General features: G+C 42.4%; 1 protein-coding gene across 1 annotated transcript in view; it reads left to right on the top strand.

The window, feature by feature from the left end:
• The window catches only part of man1a2 (mannosidase, alpha, class 1A, member 2), a 166576-nt gene that overhangs the window by 91899 nt on the left and 55331 nt on the right, over positions 1-19346 (top strand). The window contains exon 6 of the mRNA XM_074657812.1: positions 7149-7229. Within this exon, the coding sequence (XP_074513913.1) occupies positions 7149-7229 (81 nt within the window). The remainder of the gene's footprint in view (positions 1-7148; positions 7230-19346) is intronic.

Consider the following 19346-nt stretch of genomic DNA (forward strand, 5'->3'; position numbering starts at 1 on the left):
GACGCAAATTGGTTCAATCAGGTGTTTAAAGGGGCTGTCTGTAGAGATTTACAAAGTTTAAAAACATATCCATCAATCTATTAGTTGAACTGAAATTACAAGATTTGAGTTTTCCATATGGCTCTTCTGAAATTCTGAAATGGAGGACGGTTGAGTGGGAAATTAAAAGAGATAAAGTGCATTGTTATGGGATGATAGTAGGGAGGGATATTTTTACGTCTGGGGAGGAACAGATGAAGGTAGATTGGATGTTATTGGGAACTTGGGCCAGCAAAAACAGTAATATAATGCAGATAGGAATAAAAATAAACACATGCACCTGACCACGGTTTGGATTGATTAAATAAAAGTGTTCACGTTGAAATTGTGCAAAAAAAAAAAAAAAAAGGCATGTTTTCTAGCACAGTGATCCAAAAATACCTGCAGGAGCAGCCGCTGTAATAAAACTCGCCTCAGCAACAAACAATATGAGATTTGTGCCTTATGAAAGAGGTGGAGAATTATTAAGAGCATTACAAATGCAATAACAATGACAGGAATATGAGGCAATGAAAAAAAAAAAATTTGCAAATGTGTTTGAATTGAGTAATTAGAGTCAGAGGCGGGAGAGAAGAGGAGAAGCCCTTTGGTTAACAGGAGGGGAGAGATTAGAGGGAGAAGAGGATGAGACTTAACGAGCGAGAGGAGGAGGAGGAAGAGAAGGAGGAGGGAGGTGTGTCGCTATGTTTTCATTAACGGCTTGGTTTGATGCCTTTATACCTGCATGCTCAGGATTCAGGCTTTAGCTTCCTGCTACTCTAACATTCATGAAATGCTAAGAGAGCTTCGACTGAATCTTTGCAGTATGGCCGTGGCATTACTCCGGCTTTCTTCTTGCTTAGGTCTTTTATAAAACGTGTAATTCCCCGGCTCTTAGGGGAGCAATACTTCCCAAGCCTGCAGTGGCCTGGCGGTATAATTGGCAGCCAAAGTGTTATTAAGCTTGGCCCCCCCTTGTGAAAATCAAAGATTTGTTCAACCCAGAGGGTCGGCCACACCCAGCCTCTCTAGTCGCAGCTCCGAGGCAGGAATAAGGACATGGCCTGGATTTCCATGTAGGGGATTAAAGACATCACTCTTAGTCAAGTTTAATCACTGCATGCATGTGTGAGTGCAATGTTACACTGACCTTAACTGCTGATGCTGTGTGTGTTTGAGCTGTCTCTGTCAGAGACAGTTTGACCTTTATAGTGAGGATGCTTTTACCCTTTTTCACTTTTTCAATTTATATTTCAGGGCTGATTTTATTATGTTTAAATTAGTCTTTAAATGAGCAAAACTGTCGAGGTTTACGCTGTCCCGCCTCCTTTCAAGGATCATTCCTTCCTCTTATGATTGTAGTTTTGACATCAAGTTAACGTTGTACTCTAGGGTTGGGTGATTGGACAAATATATCAGCTCTTGGCAAAGTGCTTTTTTTGGGGCGATGTTTGTCATTTTATTTTGCTAATTTAATGGTCTGCCTCTGAAGAATGAGAGAGAGAGAGAGAGAGAGAGAGCGAGAGAGAGAGAGATAGAGGGGGAAAACAGTGTGTAGAGCTGGCTGTCATCAAACCAAAAAAAATCTTAGTTGACGAACACTTAGTTGATCTAATCGACAGATCTGTAAAACTGAGTTTCTCCACAAAGAATCACACAAAAGCACCACTTTAAATCTGGTGTTTACCAGAGATGTGCTCATACGTTCCTTAGAAATTAGTCATTCAGCATGAAAAAAGCATAAAAAACGTGTAATCGAATAAAGAAATCTTAGTTAACTGGGACCAAAACGACCAATTAGTTGACTAATCGGCTAATGGTACGTGTCCACAGGGGCGTTTTTTCTTTTGATCGCGAGGGATCGCCTCGCTTCCCAGCATCAGACGCTTGATGGGCTGCCACTAGACACCTGATTGGACGAACGCTTTCCCTCGTGGGCTGCTGCTCTTATCTTTCAAACCGGAACCAACATGTTCGCTCGTTTGGTAACTTTCTTCTCTTATATTACGAAAATAGTTCAACGAAATTTGTTACTGAAAACATTTTATGCGAGAAATAAGCCGTGCAGATGCTGAATCTGTCTTTATTTTGGCTCAACAACGGTTAGTTTGCATAAAGTAACCTGGACCTCAACTTTATGCAAATGAGCAGCGGCCAACATGACGCCCCGTCTCTTGAATCGTGCCGCCACGCTACCAGAATGAATGGGAAGCGTGGAAAGGATGGAGGCTGTGGACGCGTACCATCAGAGGGGGCAGCGCTAAAGTTTCTCTCTTGTGCACACAGTGTTTACAAATGTAAAAAATAATAACACAAAGTTTACAGATAATAAGATAGCAAAACTTTCTGAATTTAATCCATGTGATACGAACAAATCAATGAATATGTATAGGCTTATGTAACGTATGTTTTTATAAAATGTGAGCTCATTTATAATCTAATCCTATCCATGGTGTTTTATTTATGCCACGCATCACTTTTAATTATGTATTTTTTCTTTATTTTATTGTAGAAAACAGTCCTTTTATAACTGGGGCAGCCAGCATTTACTTCAGGACGCGCGTTGTCAACCCGCTTAAGACTCTTAAAAATTGCTTGTGACTTGTGTGACTTACTCCCACCTCTGCAGATTACTGTATCCAACACACTTAGTTTGGATTTAAAACTGGAAGTGAGTGCACCTGTGATGTCGGTAGTAATCCCTCTTTGCACAGGAAAATTGTGTGTGCACGAAACTACTTGTCTTTCTTCACCCGTCTGACTTCTGATTAGTCCCAAGAGCCCAAATATTACCACGACCGAGATCCAAGTTGTCATAAACTGTAATTATACTTTAAGATAATTTGGAGTCAACTCCCGGTGAAATTTAAGACTCAAGCGTGCAAGGTCTTTACATAATTTGACGTAACTAGATCTTGCATAAATGCAATAAAAAGTGTAGGTTGTTTGTTGTCCTGTTTGTATATAATAGTCCTGACTTAAAATCATAATTTTATGTCTCTCATATCCACATTTTTATTGTGTGTGTCACACCCTCCCTCCGCCACCCACCTGCCTGCACCACCACCACCACCACCACCACCACCACATCCAACCAGCCGCACCACTAATGAATGATTAAATAGCTGCCATGTCGGGTTGAGCCAAGCAGTGAGTCATTGTTGGAGTCTCCCGTGTCCTGGTGCCCCCCCCGTACTGCAGCACTCCCCTCAGATGATGGATGTGTCGGCGTGAGGTCCGCATCCATCGACAGGCTCAAAGATCCACCAAATTAATGGACCCCGTTAACTGACGCATTAATAACTCTGGTTAAATTGAGGATTTGATCAGAGACGATGCGGCTGAGATGGAGAGATAAATTAATGCTTGCTGTCAAAGAGCCCGGCTTCATTAACCAGATTTAATCAGAGAGGAGCAAGAGTTCCTTATTCACATTTTTTTATTACAGTTTACACGGTGAAAAACATCAGCACTTAAATGTGACGCTGTGTTCTTTCAGACACGAGACGGTCTCATGAGTAACACTCGGCTGCTTATTTTTCATGACATCGCCGAGCTTTCTTGCTCCTACACGGTGAAAGCTGTCATGTTTGTCATGATTAAACGCCCCCCCCTTCTCTCTCCCATCCTTTCCTATTTCCCCCTTAGCCTTTAGCTGAGGGTGGAAGACATTTGACGGCGGCTTCCTCGGCTCTCTCTGTGTGTGTTCCTCTATCTTGTCACCTGGAATGACAAGTCATTTAATATTTCAGCCGGGTCGCCTGGGTGACATGTTTTTCACTTCTTCAAACTTCAAAGACTATCATCACATTTCTGTTCATGCTCTGGTGAAATATTTGAGCCCAACCTTGTGTTAGGGAACATACTGGAACACAGATACACACAGCATACTGGGAAGGGAAGAAAAAATGTCATATGTGTGCAGCGCTTGTGTTATAAAATACTTTTCAAGTACAAGTTTCTGCTGTGAAAATACAGGATGTTCTGTATGAAAGAGAAGGGACTAATACCGCTGTATGAAGGATGGATGCTGAAGGTTTTTTAATGTATTGGTCTCTAATGTACCTTCTAACTCCCTTTAAAGTACATTTTGAACAGATATAGCGATTAAATATTTTAGATCAAATCTGGTATGCTGGTGGAAATTAGCTCTAGACACTGGCACAAAGGGCAAGGAAGACAATGGATCCTCTGGGATGGATTAAGTGTAGGTTAGTGGAGGGTAGCTGGACGTTGAGGGCAAATGGGGCAGTGATTTGGCCGCCGCCACCGCTGACCCGAAACTGGAGGGTGTTACGGTTGAGCGTGGATGTTGTCTGTGGACACCTGCTCCTGACTAAAGACTATACAGTTACCTCCTCCGGGAACATAAGAGAGCACAAATCAGTGTGTAAGCTGCAATCAACATTGTTTTTGTGCAACCTACAGTAGTAGACAGTTCAACGTGTTAAAATTCAGACAGTGTTCCTGTTCTCCTCCTCCACCCCTCTCTCTCGCTCTTTATCCTCTCTGGAGTGCATTTACTGTAAATCGAGGTCATACAGACTGACCTTTAGAGAGATGTGCAGGTAAAGTCCTCCTCTCTGGTGTGTTTTCATTTTATTGTGTGAAAATAATCAGAGCAAGGTCACATTGTCATTTGCAAGTAGCTCTCAGCATTTGAATGCACCGGGCTGCAAGGTGTGAGTAGTGATACCTGCATCAGGGTTGTCAATCACAACATATGTTAATTATCTTACTGTGATAGTAAAGTTGTCTTTAGAGAACGCTGAAGGTGGTTGCTGGGAAAGCTGACTACTCTATAAGAAGACTAGCGGTAGGGTGATTATCCGTTCGAGTGGAAAAATAGAAGTTTTTGTTGCGATTTAGCCCCAATTAAGCCGTGGTTTGCAAACAAGAAAATTGGGGTGAACACCAGCAGACTCTCTCTCTCCCCTCCGTCACAGCACCCCGAGCTACAACATAATAACCAGGGTGACAACTGTGGGCTTCATTAGTGGAAGAAATATGCAAAGACCTTGTGTGCGGTGTTTATCCACACATACTTGACTTCTAGTAAATGCCTGGCTTTAGTTTAAAGTTTTTAGGAGCAAAGAAGAAGAACTTTTAAGGTTCTCACACATTTTTGTCCAAAACAGTCATTTAAACGGTAACAATCAGCAAGACAAATAACTCTGCAGTAGTCATGGTATTTATCTGCTCCAGCTCTGATGGGCAGTGATGAAAACATGACTAAATGTAGAAATAAAATCAACAGGGATTTGGACAATTATTATAATTTATTAACATCCAAAACATACAATTAATTTGCCCTCCTCAAAGCCACTAGACTCTTGTCAGACAACTCTCATTTTACCTCGCTGATCGTCGTGAAACACACTTCGTTCAAACACTGGGAACAAAATATAACTCATCAAAACCGTCTTTGTTAGTCTTTCCACTGTTTCAACAATCACCAACTCTGGTTTGGTCAAATTAAACTCTTATTTCACCAAGTTCAATGTGAAAAGAAACAGCCGTTTATATGCGCTCCTCAAAGCCACCAGACTCCATTTACAGAAACAGTCATTTTACCTCGCTGATCGTCGTAAAACACACTTCATTCAAACTCGATAGAAACCAAAAACAAAACTCATCATGTTTAGTCTTTCCATTGTTCCAACAATCACCAACTCTGGTCTGGTAACAAATATAAAAAAGAAGTAACCACCGTGACATTTTCACCGTATACTAACGCTGTTTTCCAGCGCATTTGTGACATTGAATGTGACACACAGGAAGGCATACTCGTCTATTGACAATGGGAAAAGAAGTCTATTGCCTATTTTTAAAGGGTTGTCCCGTGTTTAAAAAACCTGCATATATGTGCTTATTTTGGTTGAAACATTTCTCATATTTGTAGGTAAGGTATATTGAAGAGAAAACATCAGTAACAGTGTTGGAGGGTTTTATAAAAATGAAAGAAAAAAATCTGCAAATTATCATTTTACATAGTTTACAGTTACTTTTTGCAGGCCTCGGCTTTAAATGAATAATGTCCTGGTTCAAAACTGCATCTGAAGTTGAGAGAACTGCAATTCCACATTAATTGTTGATCAACACCAGTGACATTCTTGCTTTCAAATGTCACCGTCTCATTCAGGATTTGTTTAGGAATACAAATTCACTTCCAATATGGAGTTTCAAAGCGTTAAACAGCTGCACGGTGATGGAGAGCGTGCTACTAGCGTGTATCCGGTCAGAAAGCCGTGTTGCCGTGTGTTGCTGTCTGCCGTAGTGTCGTCTTATTTGATGGCACCGCTGCAGCTTAGTGAGTCAGACATTTACACAACTTAACCATCTTATAATATATAGCACTGAGTGAAATTGCTCCGCTGAACTTCTCCCTGAAAATCAATGTTCATTTTATAAGATGGCATTGATTTTTCTGTGTTCTGCTATAAAACACAAACGCTGTTGTTTGCCGACTGTTGTAGCTAAAGAGAGTCATAGGTTATTTAATGCCTTTTCCTGATATGAACTGCTTTATTAATTTGATGGGGATACAGTGTGAGTTGTTATATAAATTATAAGCTGTAAAGGTGTGTCACTACCTTTGATTTGGCTTCTTTCTTTGGGATAGCCTGTTTTTTGATAGTCTCCAGTCTCCTGGATGAAAGTCTTGTGTTTAGCGGACTCTCACGCTATTAATACTCCGACCGTCGAATAACGCCGTGGGTGGGTTTACACTGGAGTTAGTTGAAAGCCTGGTTCGTCACAAACTGTTACTAAAAGGTGCCTCCGTGCGCCGGTTTCCGACGCCGAGTGGCACTTAACAAACAGAGGTATTTGACGAGTTGGGAGTGAGAACGGGTTGCAAATGGGAGTCTGTGATCTAATTCGTATGAACTTAGGGGTTGTTGACACAAAAAAGGTTGAGAACCACTGCTGTAGGAAACAAGATGAAACAAAACACAATCTGTGCTGATGGTACAGAAACACCCAAGCAGCTTAGAAAACCCCTCGCTCTTTTCTTCAGAGATAAAACCAACAGATGTCCACATAAAAAGATAAATAACGCATTAAAGAAATTGTTTGTGTTATCCTATCTGATGTTTTTTCTTCTTCTCTGTGCTCTCTTGTTTTCCCAGAATGCCGAGGTGTCTGTGTTTGAGGTCAACATTCGCTTCATAGGAGGACTGCTGGCCGCCTACTACCTCTCTGGACAGGAAGTAAGTACTCGACATGTGTTTTTATCACCTGTAAGAGAAGCAAGGAGGCTTTTCATCCTTCCTCTCCTCTCACCCATCCTCTCGTCTGTTCCCATTAAGTCCAGCAGGCAGATTTTGGCTCTTGGTTTAAGGAGCTGGTGGAAGTTGAATGTATTCCTCTTTTTCCTTGTCCGTCCCATCCACTCCAGCTTTCATGCCCAGCCAAGCAGTGCTCCCTCTGTAATGAGAGCAAATACATCAAATATGTGTTCAGTGCAACGCCCACATCCACTCTGCTCTCCAGTATAATTCTATAGTACCAACAGAAATATTATTTAAAATACTGCCTGAAATCAGATTTACTGATTTTTGGTATCTAGTCTATCAAATCAAATCAAATCAAATCAATTTATTTTTGTATAGCGTCAAATCACAACAGAAGTTATCTCAAGACGCTTTATATATAGAGCAGGTCTATGACCGTACACCATAGTTTTGAGACCCAACAGGATCCACCAAGCGCACTGTGGCCAGGAAAAACTCCCCGATTACTGGGAAGAAACCTGGAGCAGAACCGGGCGCAGGGCGGGCGGCCATCTGCCGAGACCGGCTGGGGGGATAGATAGATAGAGTGAGAGAGAGAGAGAGAGAGATAGAGAGAGAGAGATATAGAAGCAGCCACAATAGCAGTCTAGCAGCTGTAATAACTAATACAAGTAGGGCTGATAACACAAAACCAATAGTGGTGGATGGAAAGAGTGATAATACAACTATCGGAAAGCCAGCACTGTCCAGCATCTCTCCTCAGTACGTCCATGTGTATTGGTGTGGGACGTCCCTGCGATCGATGCCCGTGCATTGGTTCCTGCAGCATCAGCATGCTTGCTGGGAGCTCTTGATGTCTTTGGCAGTGATTGAGAAGTCTATAAAGCCTGATCCATTTGTTTCTTAGTTCTGGGTGCCACAGCTGTTAGAAATGCCCCGTAGTGCACCACATTTTGGTGGAGAAACTGATCAGGGGTGTGAATAATATACGTATTTCTCATATTAGTAGGTAAGGTTTATTGACAAGTGTTTTATAAAAACAAAAAATATCTACAAATTATCATTTTACATCGTTTTACAGCTACTTTTTGCAGGTGTACCTCACCTTTTAAATGAATGCTTCAAAACTGTATTTGACGCTGAGACAACAGTTTGTCTCGGTATTGAAAAGAGCTCATTAGTCGTTTTGCAGCTTAATTTCACACTAGTGAAGCAGAATATTTAATAGCAGGTATTTTCTTGCCAGTCATGATTTATTAAATAAAAAAAGCTAATTAGAAATTGCAGACTTGAACAGCATTTCCTAGGAAACAAGAATATTCTGACAATCAAAGTGAAAGTGTTCGTCTTGATTAATTAAGTGAGGAATAAATAATGATATAGGTTTGGCACAGAGTTCAAAAGAGGCTCTGGAGACACAGGGTTTTCCTGAAGAGAACAAATAAACATAATTCATTTATTTACAGTTTTGATTTCAGTGGACAGTCTCCTTCATTCTCACAACAGCTGCAGTGTTTTGTTTTTTATCATTTGAAAATCAGAAGCAGCGTAATAAATGTCCACCTCATCGGGTGGTATAACAAAGCAGAGAACTAATTAGTCATCTGTCAGCTGGTAAAAGCAATAAAAATCTGTAAAAGCTGATCTAATCACCCACAGGTTTGGCTTCCTCCCACGAATACTAACGCCCCTAACGTTACCCATTAACACCCATTAAACTTTGCCCCGACCACACTGAGTGATGCAAACGTTGTTGGTTTTTCAAACTGATGAACAGAGATTTTAAATCACTCTGAATAGCCGTACAAGCAAAACTTAAAGTCACTCCTATAGACCCTCTTTATGTCAACATCATGATGAGGTCACAGAGTGTGTTCCAATCCGCGTACTTCTGTACTTATACTTACTACTTTGAGTGCATAAGTGCGTTCACACTGGGAAGTACGGCAAAATGCAGTGCACTCAAAGTACCCGGATGTTGTACTCAAAACGGTCAAATCGTTGAGTGTGGAACGCTGGACACTTTCCACACTCAACTGTCGCCATCTTGGCTACGCAGCGGAAGGGGCGGAGCCACGACCACTATTCAAACAGACGTAGATAACAGAATAAAACAATACATAAACAAACCGGTGCATTTTCAGCCAACAGGAGGACACATCGTAGGCGCAGGCGACGACGTTGATATTTTGGCGGGTAGCGAGCCGCGGTCAAACGTTGCGATCGTCATTTCCGGTCAGTGCGCCGCAGAGTATTCGATTTGAGAAGACCCTACCCTGTTGAAATTTACGCACTACTCAAGTGAGTACAGAGTGCACAAAGTGCACTACACTGAAGTGTACTTCTGGAAGTACGTGGATTGGAACACACTGACGGTGTTAGCTGGAGGCAAAACAAAGGAAAGACTGGAGGCTAACTAACACTAGCAGTGGGCTGAAGTTACACATCTAAAATGTCATCGTGCTGTGTCGTTGGGTACCAGAATCCAGATATCACAGATATTTGAGATGACAAAATGCGATTCGAGGCTCTAGCGAGCTACAATATCGGCGAAACGTTTCAGAGATAGAGAGAAAATGTAATGTAACTGCAGTCGTACTAGCAGAAGGCTAAACTATTAGCAACCCTTTCTCTCCATCTCTGAAACGCTTCTCCGATGTTGTACGACTCTCTTTTTGACTGACTTTTACTGAAGGATAGTTAACTATAGGTAATCCAAATATAACAACAAAACTTGCTAGCCAGTGTTAACTAAATACGTCATCATGTTTCCTAACAGAAAAGAGGTCTATCTCCACTCTTTCCCTCCACTTCCCTCGTTCAATTCCACCTTATCCCCCCAAAAACAAAACTCAAACTCAGTCATTCATCACTGCTCACTGGAGCGATAATAGAAGCAGTGGGAGGTGGAGGAAAGGAGGGAGATGGAGCATTGCAGGGCTCAGAGGAGGGACAGTGATGGAGGGAACCGGAGGAGGAACAACTTGTGATGGGGACGGTGAGGATGAGCGGAGGGTGTGTGAAGGTGATGCTAACAGATAAAGAGATGGGAGTGGAGGATGAGGATGATGAATGGGCGAGGCGGGGAGAAAAGGGAGTGAGACTCATTCTTCACTCTCGTTGGACTCTCATGTCCTTGAGCAAGGCACTTAACCCCTCAACTGCTCCAGTCAACCAGCAGCAGCAGAATAAATGGTTGTTACTGAGCAGCTCCCCGGGGGAAGTTGTGTGTAAGTGTGTGAATAGGAAGCTCACTCCCTGCAGAGCTTATCAGCATCTTTCCCAGCTGGGTGTTAGCATGTCGTTAGGGATGAAGCTGTGTTTTAGAGAGAGAGAGAGAGAGAGAGGAGGGAGAGAGTGGTGAGTAGACAAAACAAGAGAAGGAGCAGGGTTGAATTAGGGCTGTCACAGTGAAGGAATTCCCCCTGCGGTGATAGTGATTGGCTCAACAGCTCGATATGCGCTATTAACGCAACTTAATTTATCCTGATTTTAGTGCTGTATAAATAAGCTTTATTGTTAGGCTATTATAAGGTATATTCTTGCTTTTTAAATGACAAAGATGACAGTTTTAAAACTAATTAAATACTGGTTTATTGTTAAATGCAAAACACAGAAAGGCAACGAGGCGCAGTGAGGGTTTTTCTTCAGCTGAGGCGCTTTGGTTGCGTCTGGTTGCCATGATACGAAATATCAAAATGTCGGCTCAAAGCAGAGTATTTTCTCTGGATGAAGGGAAGATCGAAGCACGTTGCACCCACAGTTGACATTTTTTTAACTCTCGGCAACCAGAAGAAAACACCAGCATGCAGCGCTCAGTGCAGAATAAACGTTCAGCGCCTCGTTCACTGTAAAAATGCGACGTGAACATAGCGGTTGCTTGCCATCCCGACCGGTTGGCTTATCAATATTGTGCGACAGCTGTAGGTCGAATTAACACATTAGTGCTCAAGAAGACTGAAAAACCAGAAGAACGATCGAGAGTTACAGATGTAAAGATAGATGGGATGCAGAGTAAAAGGAAAGTATAAAAACACATGGATAGAGAGACTAATGGAGCTACTTTCTATACTGTATGTGTTACTTCTTGTGCTTCCCTGAGCCCAAACTGTTAGATCATTAAACCACAACTGTAGCTTTCATATCTTTATTGAATTGAGTTATCTTCACCTGCTTCTGTAAAAAGACAAAATATCTCTGCTGTTTGTCTTCTCATCCACATTTATTATTAACTTCAGTGAGTACATAAACATGCACACTAGTGCAGCGTACTGTAGATCGTTAAACTGTTTATGGTATTCTCCAGGGCTGTCCTCCACCAAAGAAATGACTACGACTAACAGTCATAAGATTTTTGTCAACTATTATTTGATTTAATCCGTCAGGTCTGTTAGAGAATTTCTGTAAATAAGGACTCGAAAATCAAGAGAGAGTCTTTTAAAGGTTTAATAAACACTTGCAAGTGGGCAAACAACCATCAACATAAATGTTCAGGGCTGAGAGCCCTGAGTCTCTCCGTTTCTCGACATTTATACCCTTGCGTTCATGCTCACAGTCGTATATCTCACATTGTCTGTCTGACTGACACGTCTGTCCATTTAGGGTTTCTTGTCCTCAAATAGGCGCGACAAGTTCGTTGACTAAGTATGCAACACCGAAACACAAATAGGCTTTAAGGGCAATGAGTGTCACCTGTCTTGACCTTAGGAATGTGCAGCATGTTTGCATTTTTCCAGCACAATCTGTAAAACTAAGTTTCTCACACGAAAGCACACCTTTAAATCTGGTGTTTAGCAGAGATGTGCTCATAAGATTCTTGGAAATAAGTAATTCAGCATGAAAAAAAAGCATAAAAACCGACTGATTGATTAAAGAAATCTCGATTAGTCAACTAATCGACTAATGCCGGGATCAGATTACACAATATTTTTGTCTTTGACGATGGTCAACATGTCAGATCTAACGATCACAGCGCCATAAACTCTTGCAGTGTCTTTGGTCGGGTGACTGGCAAGGCTACACGTATGACCACGACCAATCATGGCACGTCGTGTTTCACGATCATGCGCAAGTTCAGACGTCATCGGGGAGGCGGGAGAAGCAATGGCGACAGAAGCGTTGTGTGTGTGATGCTGGCGGTCTCGTGTTGCAAAAAGAAAAGAAAAAAGAGAGAGATGTCACACTAGGCGTGTCGAGACACAAAAATTCTAACAGGCTAGACATTTTCCTCGGGGTGTCGTGGGGCGTCCCGGACGCTGCGTAACAGGTCATTTAGCATGTCAAACTACACGGGTAAAGACGACCGATTCTCGTTCATAATCGGCCAAGATGCTGGTAATTCATCGGCCACGATGATTCAAAATCGGGCTAGGTTCGTGTAGTCTGATCCTGGCATAAGATGGATCTCTAGTATTCTCCCGAACTTGATAATAACAGGGGTGTTATTGTGCATGTAAATGTACTCCGATGCAGCGATGGAGAGCTAATGTACCACACAACATGCCTAAAAACAAAACTCCAGGTCTCATGTCCACCACAGCTTCAGGTGGAGTCTGACTTGTGGTGGGTCTGTGCGATATGAGACTAGACCTGAGAGGACCACAGAGGACCCGATACTAGCTCCAGGCTCCCAGACAAAATGCAAGAAATTGTTGTGTTGGAATTAACGTCTGTCACTTTTTAGTTCATTGTAAATTATCAAGGAGTGTCAATTTTTAAAAAGTTTGAATTGCTAAAATCTGTAATATTGAAGTGAACCGGATGCTGTGAACGTAGGACCAGTTTAGGTCATTTTAATCACATTTCCCAGCAGCGGTACAGAGTTGAATAACAAAAGCCAGCTCTTAATTAACTGAAGATTTCAAAGTGAAATGAAGGCTGTGCTGCTGCAGCAAATGAGTTTCAAGAAAAGCTGCTGTAAAACGGCAAAACAATGGAAACGATAAAAGAGTTCCAAGGCAACAATCTTCTCATTAAAGCAACAGAATAAAGGACAAACAACAGGAGGACAATGAGAGAGGAAGAACAACAGATAAACATAAAGAAGAAAGTTAATTCAGAGTCTTTAGATCAGCATTCAGGAGGAAGAGGAGGAGGAGGAGGAGGAGGAAGAGGAGGTGTTGGTCTAGGAGCGAGTGGAGGAAGCGGAGCAGCAGTGATGGATTGTGTTTACTCCTCTGTCTGTCCCCGGCTTTGTTCTTTTTAGTCTCTCCTTCTGTTTCTACCTCTTTCTCTCGTGTCCTCGCCGCCACCTTCTCCTCTCTTTTCACACTTTGTCTTGTGTTCTGCTCTCCGGCCACCTGTCTGCACTGATCAGCTCATCTCCATGCTGCTATTTCTCTTTGTTGTTATTCTCCTCCTCCTCCTCCTTCCTGATTAGTTCATCTTATCCTCGCCTCCTTCCTTTCCTCTCATCCGTGCTTATTATCTTGCATCTCGCCCTTTTCTTTCTTTGTTTTTAATCTTTCTCCTCATTCTCTTCTCCATCTGTTCTTCTTTCCTCCTTGTCATTCCCCCATTTCCTCTCTTTGCTTTCCTCATTTTTAGTCATCCTCTCTCTTCTCTCTACTCCCTCTTTCTTCTCTTTTACCTCTGAGGCTTTTTAGACTTTTTGCCTATGTTCCTAACTTGGTTTCTTTGCTCCTTCTCTTTCTCACATTCCTCAACACATTTTTCTTTCTTGCTGCATTAAGTTTGTGTCCTCCTCCTTTCTAAAAATCTCCTCCCCACGTACGTAGGGCTATAGGCGATAATTCAATATGATATCATCTTTCAATGGAATTGTATCGTGATATAATCATATATCGACATATCGTGATACACAGTTATGTCATCTAAATTGATAACAAGCACATACTCAAATTTAGTCTAAAGATGGAAATATGTATTTATTTTTCTCTGTAATTTCACATTAAACTGTTTATGTTCATTTTGCACTAAAGTTCTTAATTAAATGAGAAAATACTTAATTTGTCAAGTATTTAATTCACAAAGGAGTATACCGAAATAGGCGTTACCATGTGGTTATTTCATTTAGACTATTTATTTATTGAATTACCAGAAAACATGCTATATTGTGATATATATCCGTATCAATATATGAAATGACTTATATCGAGATAGAAAACTTTGGCCGTATCGCCACACCAACCTTTTCTTTTACCTCCTGCTTTCATCTGTTTTCTTTGTCTTTCCTCGTCGTTTTACTTCTCTTATCTCTCCAGTGCATCCCATCCCTTTAATGCTTTACCTCCTTTAATCTTTACATCAGTAAATGTCTCTCTTCCTCTCTTACTAGTCTAGTTTGGAGCTTCTCATCTCGCCGCCCTGAGAACTCTATACCTCCTTGTCCTTTTCCTTCCTCTACACTTTGTTTGTATCTAAAGTCCTCTGGTCTTTTACTCCACTGTTTCTCCTCTCTTTGATGGTCTCTTCACTTTACTCACTACCCCACATTGCTCTTTTTTATTATTTGGTATCGTTATTTGCTTTTTCTTTCACACTCTGAAGTGAACTGGACAATTGTAGGTGTTGTTTCTCTGCTAATTAGCGGACGCTCTAGGCAAGAGTTGAGCTTGAGCTGGTTTAGACTTTAGACTTTATTGTCTCCGAGGGTAAATTCCTCTCCACGACGATAATGCATACAACAGCACAACGGTAACAACATGACAGACAACAGTACACACACAGTCTATTCACTCGCCTGTTGTTTAAGCTAGCTCTGGCTGCAGGGATCAGGCTTTTCCTAAAGCGAGTCCATGGTCGTTGTTAGACAAATACTACTGTATATCTATGTAGACAGGAAAGCTACATATTTTAATGTTGTAGAAGATATTTTCTGTGTGACTCACACTCCACTTTTCACTGTATTAACGTCGCACTGTAAAGCACCTTTCCTTTGCTGATTGTTGGAGTTATCGGCCGTAGCGATGTCTGCCTTCTCTACAGTATGATGGAACTAGATGGCTTATAAATGCATTTAGAAAAACTCAACAGCAACGTCTCTTTCCTGAAATCATGACCCAGTTACTCGAGAAAAATCCACCGACCTTGTTATGAGCAGTTTCATGTATAAACTATTTTCTTTCTACCGAACTACACCCACCAACTGTATCACCGCGCAGAAGGAAGCGTGCATCTATACTCGATTAAAGCTCAGCCGAGGAGGACGTCATTAATGTTTTCATCTGTCACCAACCTAATGTCAATGAGTCGATGCACGTTTCCTTAAAGTTCATAGTTGTAACTTTTGACTTTTTCCAGGACTATGTTTGAAGGAAGTGTTGATGTTTTTGTGTCTTTAATCAGTTTTGGGGAGCTAGTTATCCCTCCATTTACATCCAGAGCAGCAGGAAGTAGAGCTTGAGGGTAACGACAGATGAATCTACAAAGTCAGGTAGAAAAACTAAGACACAAGAAAGAAAGAAAAAACAGCTCAAACGGAAAGAGAACTCCTTTAATCAAACACAAATGTTGTGTCCGCTTTTTCTTCTCGCAGCTATTTTGGCGTCTTTTTCTCTTCTTGAGATTGTTCTGCCAATACCTGCAGCTCATTAGCACACTGGTGTGTTTACCTTCCCTTTCTTTATAAAACACAGAAACGCAGCAGCTGTAGTCACATTACATCCACATCCTGTTGTTTGTCCTTCCAGCCTGACACACACTATTCTCTGGTTGTTACAACAAATATGATGGCAAAGCTCAGAGGACTGTAAGCTGCAGCAGAGTGTCCTGTTTACAGGCAGCTCTGCTGGACACCAGTGTCAATTAAGTGGATTATAGTAAGAGTACTGTACATGTGTCACTCTGGTGTTACAGAAACAGGTACAGACGTCTCCCTCTCGCCATTTATGCCTCATTTGGCACCCGTTGCTGCAGGCGATATTTCACTAATGTCACACCCAATTTAGTGAATGGAACTAGCACTCCAATATTTTGGGATATATGCTTGTTTACGCTCTTCCCAACAGTCGGATAAGAAGATGAATATCATTTTTAATCACTGTGAAGCTCCTGTGAAGTGGCTCCTGAACATGTTTAGCTTAGCTTAGCACCAAACAGGAAGCAGCTTTGTTCTGTTAATGCTGAAAGACCTCACATTACAACAACTCCATAGATGTTTTGTTTACAGAATTCATTGTATTTTGTGTGTTTAAAAACATTTAGAAACAGACAATCACCCTTTAGCAGCTGTTAGCTTGCACATCAAAGCTATTTCTTGACCAAAACCAGCTCAGACCAGCAGCTCTCTGAATTTAGGTTTGGAGAAATCTCAGTTTTTTGTTTTGGTTGCGTTCTCTCTTTTGTCTTCCGACCGGCTCTAGGTCGGCTGGGAAAAGCCTGGGGTGTAGGTGGATCGTGGCTTTACAGCGCCGCTTGCCGCTCGCCGCTCGCCGCTTCCCGTGTTCTTGGACTTAAGCTTTGTTTATACTCTCGCGACACACCGTGGCACGGGCCTCCGTAGATGGCGTGCACACTACAAGCATGTACAGAGGCGTTTTAATGCTCAGCGGGTTGTTTCGTTCCGATATGCTCCGAAAACACCAGGAGGCAAATGAAAGTAGGCTGCCTGACAACAGCAGTAAATACCGACGTACCGCCAAACATTGCATTTGTGTACTGTAATTATTACTGTCGCTTACCTCCAAGTCTAAATGACTTTCTGTCTCTCGGTGCTTCCCCTCGGGTCGCCTCTCTTTTTTTTTTAGCTTTTATAAAACGATTCTTTCTTAGCCTGCAGCAGAAAGCCTCTTCTTCCCACAGTGTTTAATGTCATGTGACTGTCCCTGTGGTCTCTCAGTGAACAGTTGTAGAGATGCTCGGCCAGTCTTCCCTCGCAGGCGTCCATGTTGAAATGAAAGGCGCAGCGTGCACATGTCCGCCAGTAGTTACAAAAATTCAGAGGTGCAGGACAGAGCACCACAACAACGTGCAGAGCCTTAGTTTGCACACCAGGCGGAAGCCATGATGACGTAATTTTCTGGTGCATGCACCTCACACCGGCTTCACTACAGCGACCATAAACCAAGCTTTAGTGCTCGCTGCTTCCTCTCTCCCTGCGGGGAGTGATGGGGCCCCCTGCTCCCAGCGCTACTGTCAACCGAGGCGGACTGTTCTCAGGGCGTCACGGTCTGTGGCGATGTCGGCATCCCTGCCTTGTTTACCACGCTTTTTGGGTGTGACTTTTTTTGCCATTTCATCACCATTCATATTCATATCCAATGTGTTTGATTAAATTGTTTACTAGAGCACAAAGTTCTTCATAGATCTAGCCTCTTCATTTTGCTCTCAAAGTACAAATATATAAAGTAGACTAATGCAGACTGACAGACACGTCCTGTGTTTCAAATATGCACTAAATGACTTACACCTGACCTGACAGGGATTCTTCAATCCAAGGCCCAGCATCACTTATACAGTAACTGCAGATTCAAGTGTACAAAGGACATTTTTCTCCACGTGGTCCCACGTTTGCCTACCCCTGGTTTAAAGTTGTCTTTTTCTGGCTAACGCAGGGAGGGGGAAAGGAAACTGTGTAGGACTGTTTCTCCTTGATTCCTTCAAACAAATAAAAGGAGAAGGACTGTAACCACGGGGATGATGTGAGCGAGGAGCAGCAGATTGTGCAGAGAAGGGAGAAGGTCAGGGGAGCAATCCGAGCCCTGTAATGTAGGATAATGAGATGAGAGCATCTAAAAGAAAAGCTGCAGGCGTAAACGCTACAGCACAACCACCCTGTGGACGGATGGAGGGAGGGAGGGAGGGAGATAAAGAGATAGGAGAATGACAGAAATGGAGCAGCAAATGAAGAGGAGGGGGAGACAGAGATAATGATGGTGATGGGTGAAGGATAACCAGAGAGGAAATAAGAGGGAGACAGTAGAACAGAAGGACGGACTTCAGGGGCCAAGGAGTGAGGACAGCATGGAAAGAAGAGGGAAGCAGAGACGAAGGGGAACAAGTTTATGGACTGCAAGAGATGGAGGCGAAACAAAGAGGAAAGGAAGCCAAACATAGAGGTGGAGAGAGAGACAAATAGTGAAACAAGAAGTGTTGTTATTAAGAAAATAACAAGTCTGTTTACACACATTTGTGTCTGCCATCAGGAACCGTGATTTGACGCCTCTCTCTGAAGACATCCTGTATCTTTCTCTCCCTCAGATTCTTATCAGTCTTGCTCCTTCATCCTCTCGGTTCTGTCCCTGTATGTCTTTCATTTACCCCCCACACTTTACTTTCCTTCCTGTCTGTCTGCGCTGTGATACGGAGCTTAGCTGTCTGTTGTCCGTGGATTGATATGACTGCAGACTGCAGTATATATACACTAGGCGGTCTGTTTGATCTCACCGGGGAGCATTTTGATTCCCTCTCATTTTTTGTCGAAACGCTGAACCCGTCAAACAGATTCAGGGCATCGCACTTCCTCTGACTGACTGCCACTACGCCGCTGCCCAGCAGGAAGTTCAGAGACACACACATGGATAAAAGGGAAGAGGGGGGGGAAGGCTAGCACTGCCATCTCTGTGAATTAGCTAAATGTTTTAGAGATGCAACACAAATCGTGCAAACTTGTGAGAAGGTGAATGTGCCGAGAGTTTCTCCGAGGAAAGTCAAAAAGATGTAGAATGATTATGAAATGATCACTGCGTCCTAACGGTAACTTGAGCCTTTCCACTCAGGATCTGGTGGGTTTGTGAAGTCAAAATGTAAACAAATAAGACTCTCCCTATTCATTAGATTTGAACATAGACATGATATACATAGATATGTCTGGAGCGTGTATGATCTGTCTGTGAATCTGTGTCTAAATTGTTACACAAATAGTCATAGGTCATGCCTATAATGTTAAATCCAGCGGTACATGTCCACCAGGTCCAGGTTCAAGCGGTGACGTACCCTATCGTGAAATGCACCTGATTGGTCCCTGGTTTTCTGCTCTCCGTTTCTAACAGGAAACAACGTGGCGGCCTGCTCTTAAACTTTTTTTCTTTACTCCGTCTAAACAATCCACCAAAATCTACTTCTGAAAGCATTTTAAGCGAGAAATAGGCGATGATGCCACTGCTGAATCTCGCCTACATGTCACTCTACCGA

The sequence above is a fragment of the Sebastes fasciatus genome, chromosome 14 (genome assembly GCF_043250625.1).
Source record: "Sebastes fasciatus isolate fSebFas1 chromosome 14, fSebFas1.pri, whole genome shotgun sequence".
Classification (NCBI taxonomy): domain Eukaryota; kingdom Metazoa; phylum Chordata; class Actinopteri; order Perciformes; family Sebastidae; genus Sebastes; species Sebastes fasciatus.